Genomic DNA, 9,532 nt, shown 5'->3' on the forward strand with positions numbered 1-9,532 from the left:
ATCAGAAACTCAATTTACCACAAATAATGTACAAAACCCTTCTTTTTTAATTTATTCTAGATATAATTGCTGAAAACTACTTGCACGAAGAAGGCGAAAAGCTATTCAAGTTCAGCGCTACTCTGTGGGTGCAATCGCCAAGGGATGCAAGTAGTTAGTAAGTGTCCTTTTCTACATATTTATGGTTTGTCTAGAACTTCACTTTCCTCCGAGTTACTTCAGCTTTAGGGAAGAATAACAAATGAACCTACTAGGTAAGGTGGTAGCATTTTGCTGAGGCATTGTTCCTCGATTTAACAGAGCCAATATATATAATTAGGGTGTCTACACCTTATGATTGATCAGAATAATTGAAAATGAAGGCAAATCATACTTACCATCACCTCACAACCATGTCAAATGGTTGGTGAGAGATTTGCCAGATGCAATGACTGCTTGACAAAGGGCAGAAAGCAGCACCCCTCCTGAGAAAACAGCTACATGTCATTATGCTAAATTTGTTTACATGCGGTAAATTGTACTCCTAAAAGGGTCTTAAAAATTAATGCCAACTAGAGAATCATAAATAGATCTGGTGAACTTTTTTTTTCTGAGATGCTGATTGTCATGTTACCAAAATAAATTTTACTATAAACTTTAGTAGTCACATTATAAGTTGCAAGTTTTAAGGGGAAAGTTAAGTACTTATAGTACCTGGTAGCCTGTCTGTATTTTACATCTCTTGATGTATATACAACTACCCAACAAATTATCCTTGTCTCAGGATCCTACCCTCAGCCAGGGGAAATAGACATGGAGATTGTGGTCCTCACATGCTCTTGCTCTCGTCTCCCACTCTTTCTCTTTTCACTTTCTTCACCCTCTTCTCTTCTGCTTTGTCGCTAGACCATTTTCCCTAGCTTACCTTTCTCAAAGGAATGGAAGCAAGCAAAGCAGAAGGGAAGAGGAGCATGAAACAGGTGGCGGCGGAGGAGGATGGAGATGATGATGAAGATGTTGGGGAGGAGAGTAAGAAGAGAAGAGCATTGACCCTCTCCGGAGAAAAGGCCACCGGCATATCAGGGTCAATCCAACCTTCTTGTCAAGTTGATGACTGCTCTGCTGATATGAAGGATTCCAAGCCATATCATCGTCGCCACAAGGTCTGTGAGCATCACTCCAAGGCCCCAATTGTCCTCGTTGCCGGAGTCAGGCAACGCTTCTGTCAGCAATGCAGCAGGTTGGGATACCTTCATTTCTCACAGAAATGCGAGTTTACTTTCTGTCCATCTTTAAGCACTTTGCTCCTTGGTGAGGAATTCCCACTCGGATTAATCTGTCTGTCTGATTTTTGCATACTTCTTTAGAGATTCTGCTGTGTCATTATTACTCAACATTAACCCGGGAACCATTGAAACTGTTCATTCAGTGGCAAAGAGTTAGAAAGCCTCGATGATTATGAAGCACTGTTTCATTTGAGAAACAAAGAACAATCGATCTGCATAACTACACTTGGATTTGACATGCTCCGAAATGAGCCAGAGTTTTGCAGATTGTAGTTGAGCCAGAAAAAGACTTGGTTTACTTACACCCGGATTCTTGCTCATTTCAGTGACACCAGTATTCTTTGTAATTAAAATGAGCTAGAATATGACAACCATAGCTTAGCTATGAAACAAAAGAAAAAACATTAAATGCTAAAATCAGAAAACTGGTGTCATAAAAGCCTGCATAATATTGATTTGTCGCCCTCCGTGTCTAGAGAGTTCAAGCATTTGTATGAGCCTCTGTTTAGTGTGGTATCATGCTGTGTGCCATAAGAAAATTTAAAGCGAACCCACGATTGCAGGCTCCGGATTGATTCAAACAACAAAATCATTTCACTTAGTTTGAACTCTAACAAGCTGACACTTGCATTGTCCCTTAGGGGACACCGGATAAAATTGGAATGATACAGAGAAGATTAGCATGGCCCCTATGCAAGGATGACGCGCACAAATCGAGCTTTAACTAAAATATAACCCTCCGAGTACAATGCACAAAATGATGCATGATACATGCTCTGGAATTACCGAAAGTTGCATTCAAAGGGACAACAGAATGCGCTAGCATGGTATCTTCGAGTATCTTGATCAATCTTTCTTCAGTGCCTTTCAGTCCTTACTCAGAGGGGAACACTAGTTACGCGCAGAAAGTCTGCATTTTACTTCTCAATTTGTATCAATTGATTCATAAAGCTGAGTGCGTTTCACTTTCTATCTCATGCAGAAACCTAGAAATCATCTGATTCATGAAGGAAGGTATCCTCCCGCTTATGCTAAACCTTTTACATATGTCTCTGTGTTGTTCTACAGGTTTCATGATTTATCAGAGTTTGACGAAGCTAAGAGGAGTTGTCGCAGACGCCTGGCAGGCCACAATGAACGTCGCCGCAAAAGCTCTTACGACTCCCGTGGAGAAGGGTAAAGCACAGTGAACGGTCACTCAACCGAAGACTGAAGAAGATACAACCGTTTTGACAAATTAAAGATCATTACCCTCATCATTTGTATGCTCTCTCTCTTCTGTCAATCCCTGGACTGTTAGATTAGTAACGTTGACAATAAGATTTGTGTGCATAAATCCAAAAGTGTACTCTGGTTTCTCCTCGGATACCATGTTCGTCTGCAACTATTCTCATGCAGTAACTGTTGATGAAAGATCGACCTCAACAGCTCCACCAGAAAGAAAGAAACCAGTTGCGGTTAATACATGTAAGATACCAAAAGATCCAAGCAACGAGGACAGTAGCGTATGTAATCTATCAGAAATCTGGTCCAACTTGCAGATCCTGGATATTATGTAATCTATCAGAAATCTGGTCCAACTTGCACATCCTGGATAGGTTCCCTTGCCGGCTTTCTTCAAAGAAACACACCAAAGCAAAGGCAACCCCTGCAGGCACTCCAAAAATCTATCCTATGTTTCGTCCAATGACACCAGAAGGCCTGCATAATGTAGGAATCCTTTCATTTTGGAGGTACATAACCTGGCAATTTAGTAAAACTTTTGAGATCAAAATTGATGCGATCAATTGGCGAAAAAACTGCAGCTCAATATACTGCCGCATAAGATTGCCAAACCAATGACCTTAGAAAATCGATTGGAAAACAAGTGACAGCCAACAAAATGGACCTCCAATTTGATGGAATCTCGTATCCTCTCATAACCTGCTTCACCGGGTGGTTGAAGCACATTTGATTCAAATTTCAGAATAATCCCCCATAATATCGAAATGAAAAGTTGCAACACTCCGATATCAGAAACAAACAATTGAAAGTTCAATTACTCCTCAGCCAGTATTGACTTTGTTATTTCCAAATTTTAGTGCAGTAACAGAGGCATATGAACAAACAGTGTCAGAATTCAAGTTCCTTTACAATTTAAGCTTTTTATAGAATGAGTACAACCAAAAAAAAAATCATCCAGAAGATGTAAAATTACAAGGTATAATTTCTTTGCAAGTAGTATAACATGAAAAAAAATGATCATGTATGATCCAGTGTCAAAGCATGTACACAATTGACAACTGAGTTTACTGATGTAACAACATCATAATACTCTTTGAATAACTAGCAGTAGGAAATCAATGAAGTCAATCAAGCATTTCAGGTCAAGGTCAAAGATAAACCATTAGTACAACTGAATTCTGTGAGGGACATGATAATGATGATCATGCAGCATTAGATTGTCTATTCCTAAGCTCACCAAACTCAGACCAACAAGCTTGAGAAATTCTCTGTTCCAGACCAATCAGCACAACATTCTTCCATCCCTCCATGACAGAGAATTAAAGTGCTTGAAGGAAAACAATTGAGAAACTTATACCAAAAGTATTTATCGGCTGTGCAGTTTGTACATGACAAGTGTAATGCTGGTCATCTCAGAAGATTGGCATAGAGCTTTCGGATCTAATATTATTATTGGAATGAGGCCCAGTTGAACAACTCCTGCAGTGATTGCCTGCAAAGTGTTGAGTACAGGAAACCAATACCCAGGTCTAGTCACGCATGATCCCCAACATTTTCACAGCTAGCTCCCATGTGACAATTGCAGCAGCATTAGCAGGAAATGCCCTTACCACAGTAGGACCCAGTCCCGCGTAGCATCCTCTAAGCCCGGATCTCCTGTAAATCTACAATGAAGTAGCAAACATATGTAAAAAATGCCCTTACTCTTTTATTAGCCAAGCAAAATTAACCATGCCACCACAAGGCAGTGCAACTGAAGTTACAAAAGTCAGCTATCGTATATTTAGACAATCAAATGCAAATTTCCCACATTATTGAATCACATTCTAAAAGTTCTAGAGAACAGCAAAACATACCGAGGTTAAGACCTGAAATGGATTTCTTGTAGAGATTTTATCAGGGGTAGTCTGTATAATGGTTTTTGCAACATCAAAAGGAAGGACAACACACCAGCACTGCAAAGAATTAAGTGAGGAGAAACGGATTTAGGAACAGGTTGAATATAGAGTGTCCATATACAACATGGGAAAGAAGCAAAAGAAATTATATTTAATCATGTCAAATATATTAATCTGTCCCAAGGAATACACAAAGTAGCAAAGTGATTTAGATACTTACTGCTATACCACCAAGACCACCACTCATTATCCCGATTCCCACATCAATCAAGTGGGTCTGATGAGGGGAAGCATCTTTCAGTTGCAAGTGCATGTAGTAGCGAACATATTCATAAGTGGTAAAGAAAGATGCATTACCCAACGATTCTCTAAGCAAGGTTGTGTATCCTCCCCGAAAAATGCCTGTAGGCTGGAGATTCAACATGTCAGCTTGCAAGTATATTAGATACCTTAACTAAAAACTGAGCAAGCAATTTCTCACCCCCTCAGCTTTTACTGTTTTAATGGCACAGTCAAGAGGACTATTGTATCTACTGGAATATGAGATCAAGGAATCTGTGCCTTGAACTTGCATCCTACACTGGAGAATCTCAATGTCAGCAAAATTATTGCACCGGGTTAATGCAGCTAGTCATAATTAACTATCTGATTCACTTGCCTTCACAAGCTCCGTTGGACAGAGTATAGAACTAATAATAGATCCAGCAAAAGCTCCAGCAGGAATAATCGCCTGAGGCTGCGGCTTATCACTATGAAATCCGCCCTTTCCAATACAAACAATGAGGTCAGAAGGAAACTTACAATAAGCAGATGATGTGACAGGAGCTCATAGCATCTTTCTCAAACAATCTTGAAGATTGATGCTCAAAAGGGGCAAAAACAAGAATTTCATCCATTATAGTCAAACAGACCTGCAGGAGCTGTTTTGTTTGAGAGTAAATGCCAAAAGCAAGTGAACTTTCAAAAGCCATTCCCAGAAAAGAAGACGTTGCACCTCGATAGAGACCTTGAACCTATCAAATAAAAATAAATCAGTAATCTGCAGGAAAATACCAAGAAGAGAAAAGAAGAAGAAGAATTGGAGGCAACAAGCATGGAACTAAGATGCATCCTTCGGACCTCACCTCCAAAAAGAATAAAGGGACCTTACTTAGTACACTGAAATAAGGTCAAAGTACATTGTGCTTTATGAGACTTCTTGTTCATGTTAGTTTGATCCATCTTCATCAACTAATGAACTTCAAACCTTTTAAAACACCAAAAATCTTATTTCTTTCTGCCATTTCAGTCATTCAATTTACCAGAGATCCAATTGCGGCTCATAAATTGCGAGGAGTCATTTTCTCAATTTATATTGAATGAAGAAATTCGATCAGAATTTTACCTGAATGAAATTGGTCGTATTTTGTGTTGGCATGGGGGAGAAGGAAAAGGTCGATATGATAATACATTGAAACGAGTATATTGCACACAAGGATGTGTTTCAACTAAGACAAGAATAAATGACAGACAAGAACAGGAATTGTTACTTAAATGGTTGATCATCGTAAAACAGTAACAGAGATGTGGTATAACAAAACCTATAGTAAAGGTTACAAAAGATGGCAAAGAAGATTTTGATCAAACCCATTTTATCATTTTTTACAACAAGTGCAAGAAGTAAAGTTAATACGTGAAGGATGCAGTTTCACCTTTGATCGCAAGCAGACAAAATTCAAGGATAGTTATTCCTAGCCAATTCAGGAGTAATAATTTCTTTAACTTGTTTTATAGTGGGATACAAAATTTGAAATAACTCAAGGTCCACAAGCACAGAGAGAGAGAGAGAGAGAGAGCATCTGACAACAATTTGGCTATGTGAACAGCATTTGAGGCCAAAAGGACAAAGACATAAGAAATTGTTTGAGTAAGCAAGTTGAATTTTGTCATTCAAAATTGTTGAGATTATATACCATTGTTTACTCATGCTGTTGAACAAAAAGAAACACATTCCTAATGACGAGAAATCCAGCCTCTGGCTGATCGTCTGGAAATAACACAAAAACAATTCATACAGGCAAACAAGATGCAGTCTGTCATTGGTCCTCTGCCAATACCTTCGTAGCCTAAAAGTAGACAGATAACATGTATATAAGCAGAAGAACCAATGGACAAGGTTGGGGACAACGATGGCTTATCAGATGCAGTAGACAATGCATCACTTTCAAGAAAAACATGAGAAATTAAATTAGGAAAACAAAGTTAAAAATCTTATTTTATTTACTTAGACATCATGGTACCTCTTAGTTAATAAATTAATAAACTTCTTAATGTTATTACCAATTAGTTCTTGGGACTATCCATTTAAATCTCATGCATTAAACTTCAATGGAAATTCCCCTAAAGTAGACATGTACAATGGGATTATGTTCATGTGTCTGTGCCACATCCAAAAGCCAAATGCCGACAAAGAAGTCAAAATTTAGCTTTTCTTAGATTACAGGACAAATATTACTCATAAAGTCAAGAGCAATACATTTGGCTGCTTCATGAGGACAGACATGGTGGCAGATCAAAAATATCAAATTTAGATCACCTGGTTCACCTTTACCACCTTGTCAGATCATGACCAGACTAAGACTGGCCCTCTATAAGTGGGGATGTAATTACGTAGGAAAACACAAGTAGATGCTACTTAATTCTTTATGCTCACAGGAAACACAAAGGTAAGGTTAGGTAATAAAGAAGTAAAGAGGCATCACACTTAAGTCTTAGTATTCTAGAAGAACATGCAAGCACAAGAGACACAAGGGCTATGGTTGGAATCCAAGCAGTAAAGAGGCATACTCCTTCAGTCTTCAGTATTCTAGCAGTACAATGCAGGCCATTCTTGTACTTTATCCCGTTAGCTGCTGTATTGTGCTTTTGGAGCTTGACCTGATGAGCAATGGACAGTCATTGAGAAACAAGAGCACCAAATATAATTCACCTGACTCATCAACCCACTTCTGCAGTTGATAATTAACACTGATTACTGAAACACCATTCTTGTCTAAAATAATAAACGAAAATCTTCCACTTCCAGAAACAAATAAATCTAACATCAATTCATTCATTCCAACCCATATGTCCAAGGACAACCCAAGTCCAATAAAAGGAGGATCTCAGAAATCAAGATGGTTGACGGTGAAGCTTCTAGATATCTAAGACAAGAAAACAAAACACAAATTAAGTCCCACATTTTGGCATCATATCGATGTACATTACAGCTATGGAGAAGAATACTGAATCAGATGAGTGAATTTCAAATTGAAAAGCAGGTATTTTAAATGTCAACACGTTCTACCAGCTCTAACTGTCATCAATAGATGAGGGTGAAACTACTGGCTGGTCTTCTGAGGGAAACTAAGAAGTAAGTGATGAACAAAGGATGCGCAAAACAAACAGTGTGAAGAGATGCATAGTAGAAATGAACACGTCAAGTCTACTTCTTTCTGACTGTGAGTACACAAGTTGAGGCTGTGGATGAGTTCTTAACCAGGCTATGTTTTATTTACTTACGTCATCTACAGCCAATTATATAACACTAGCAAAGCAGTGATCCTGGTCCCACAAAAGGCAACAGAAAAACAAAGTTTGGAGAAGAGAACTTTTCATGGTATGACTTGGGTATTTATGCACATACTTTTTTTTCGGGTCATTGTCTAAAATCTTCTATCTTTTGAGCACAGATCCGCAGCACAAAATTGGTGAAATACGTAGCCAAAGAAATCAAGAATAAAATGAATAGTATCTGGTATTATTATGTTGTGATGTCTAGAGTTAGCATTTCTTCCAATTGCATAATCATTTTATTCCACTTCATTTCAACCTGTGCTAAGGCTTCTTAGATACTCAAAGCCTGCTTCCAAGTTTAGAAGCATCACACCCCAGACTGAAAATTACCCTCCAGTCCGCATCTTTTTCTCCCTTTGCTATGTCTATGCATTTCTTTTAAAACAGCAGCAAAGGCAACCAGACTAACCTACTCTATTCTAACCTACCAAGAATCGAACTCCCAATCTGCGAGCGCAGATGGGGCAAGCCAGTTGTTTCCATGTAGTATATATTACATTTCATATCAGTAAAATTTGATAGCCCATTTCAGTACAATGCAAACGAGAAAGCTGAAAGATAGATAAACTTAAGCTCACAAAAGTAAAAGCCCAAGTCAAATATAGTCATTCTACATTCAGAAATTTTTACATAAAGTAGCTAGTAAACATCAAAGTTCCCAATAACTAGGAAAGTATTAATGGCTCAAAGAAAAAGAAAAAGGGTTAAACGCATACCTTGACAGTGTCAAAAGGATGACCAACAATGACAGTTGCAACGCCTGCCCACATACCTGCCACATATTCTTTATACCCTGAACTCTCCCCCATCTTCTAGTGGTTTCTTTGAAGAATTCTTGTTGCCAGGGAAATCTTTTCTTTTTTTCCTTGTTTCAAACTTGTATGAGGGGAATGTGTTTGTCGGCAACAAGAAACAAAATCATGAGGTGGTGCTTTTCAGTGGCCATAGCAGCATCAATCTTTAGACCAAGAGTGGTTAGAACTTAGAAATAGAACGTTAATAGTACTAGTATTTATTACTGTTTTGGGTCAAACTATAGCTGCGGTGGCTGGTGATGGAGGAGGATGGCCACCGATAATGATAGCCGAGAGGCTCCTCCGTTGGTAGTTGGCTTCTGCTGCTGCGGCGGCGGACCAACGCATGCTGGTTCATTCACTTATATAGTGCTTCTTCCGGAATCCACCGCACCAAGCTCCACGGCTCGGTAAAGTACGATCCTTGGAATATTTGCTTTTCTTTTCATATTTTTTTCATCAGTCTTTTCTCTTGGGAAATTCTCTATCTTTTCAAGTTTAAAAATTTGACCCCAAAAAAAAAGGTGGCCTTTTATCTAAAATATGTCATACACTTATGGTATACAATGTAAGTTTAAGGGGAAAAATTGAGAAGTTTCTTCAATTATTTTTCGAGTTTGTAGTAATAAGCATAATGAACTCAACTTTTTGACTAATTTTTTACTTTGGCAATTGTTTAGGCTTTTATACTCTATTGTATTTGTAGGAAAAATGTAATTCACTTATCTAATTAATTTTTCATGTGTACATAATTAGG

At 38.3% G+C, this 9,532-nt stretch overlaps 2 protein-coding genes and 1 non-coding gene across 4 annotated transcripts; 2 read left to right on the plus strand and 1 right to left on the minus strand.

Moving 5' to 3' along the window:
• Nucleotides 1-758: 758 nt before the first annotated feature.
• On the plus strand, nucleotides 759-2,652 carry LOC113761063 (squamosa promoter-binding protein 1). Its single transcript, XM_027303881.1, has 2 exons — nucleotides 759-1,219; nucleotides 2,334-2,652. The coding sequence occupies exons 1-2, from the start codon at nucleotides 918-920 to the stop codon at nucleotides 2,443-2,445; spliced, it is 414 nt and encodes a 137-aa protein (XP_027159682.1). The 5' UTR covers nucleotides 759-917; the 3' UTR covers nucleotides 2,446-2,652.
• On the plus strand, nucleotides 1,898-2,000 carry LOC113764290. Its single transcript, XR_003467568.1, has one exon. It is a non-coding gene; the product is annotated as a U6 spliceosomal RNA (small nuclear RNA).
• An 836-nt stretch (nucleotides 2,653-3,488) lies between the features above and the next one.
• Nucleotides 3,489-9,191, minus strand: LOC113760478 (mitochondrial arginine transporter BAC1). Of its 2 annotated transcripts, none has more exons than XM_027303062.1 (8): nucleotides 8,698-9,191; nucleotides 7,214-7,303; nucleotides 5,299-5,400; nucleotides 5,046-5,150; nucleotides 4,869-4,967; nucleotides 4,608-4,796; nucleotides 4,346-4,444; nucleotides 3,489-4,153 (listed from the first exon to the last, which is right to left on the minus strand). In XM_027303062.1, exons 1-8 carry the CDS (start codon nucleotides 8,788-8,790, stop codon nucleotides 4,019-4,021), a joined length of 912 nt encoding a protein of 303 aa, XP_027158863.1. In that variant the 5' UTR covers nucleotides 8,791-9,191; the 3' UTR covers nucleotides 3,489-4,018. The 2 variants fall into 2 exon arrangements, with proteins under 2 accessions (XP_027158863.1, XP_027158864.1); XM_027303063.1 differs by having other exon boundaries at nucleotides 7,214-7,374; nucleotides 8,698-8,778.
• Between the last annotated feature and the right edge of the window lie 341 nt (nucleotides 9,192-9,532).

Source organism: Coffea eugenioides, chromosome 2, assembly GCF_003713205.1.
Source record: "Coffea eugenioides isolate CCC68of chromosome 2, Ceug_1.0, whole genome shotgun sequence".
Lineage (NCBI taxonomy): Eukaryota > Viridiplantae > Streptophyta > Magnoliopsida > Gentianales > Rubiaceae > Coffea > Coffea eugenioides.

What these genes read in the sequence shown, in the direction of transcription:
- LOC113760478 (XM_027303062.1), bottom strand. Translation starts at nt 8,790, where the DNA reads ATGGGGGAGAGTTCAGGGTATAAAGAATATGTGGCAGGTATGTGGGCA. An exon ending in ATCCTTTTGACACTGTCAAG is followed by an intron (nt 7,304 to 8,697) that starts GTATGCGTTTAA and finishes ATTGCTCATCAG; the next exon opens with GTCAAGCTCCAAAAGCACAA. An exon ending in GAATACTGAAGACTGAAGGA is followed by an intron (nt 5,401 to 7,213) that starts GTATGCCTCTTT and finishes TTTATTTGATAG; the next exon opens with GTTCAAGGTCTCTATCGAGG.
- LOC113761063 (XM_027303881.1), top strand. Translation starts at nt 918, where the DNA reads ATGGAAGCAAGCAAAGCAGAAGGGAAGAGGAGCATGAAACAGGTGGCG. An exon ending in TTCTGTCAGCAATGCAGCAG is followed by an intron (nt 1,220 to 2,333) that starts GTTGGGATACCT and finishes GTTGTTCTACAG; the next exon opens with GTTTCATGATTTATCAGAGT.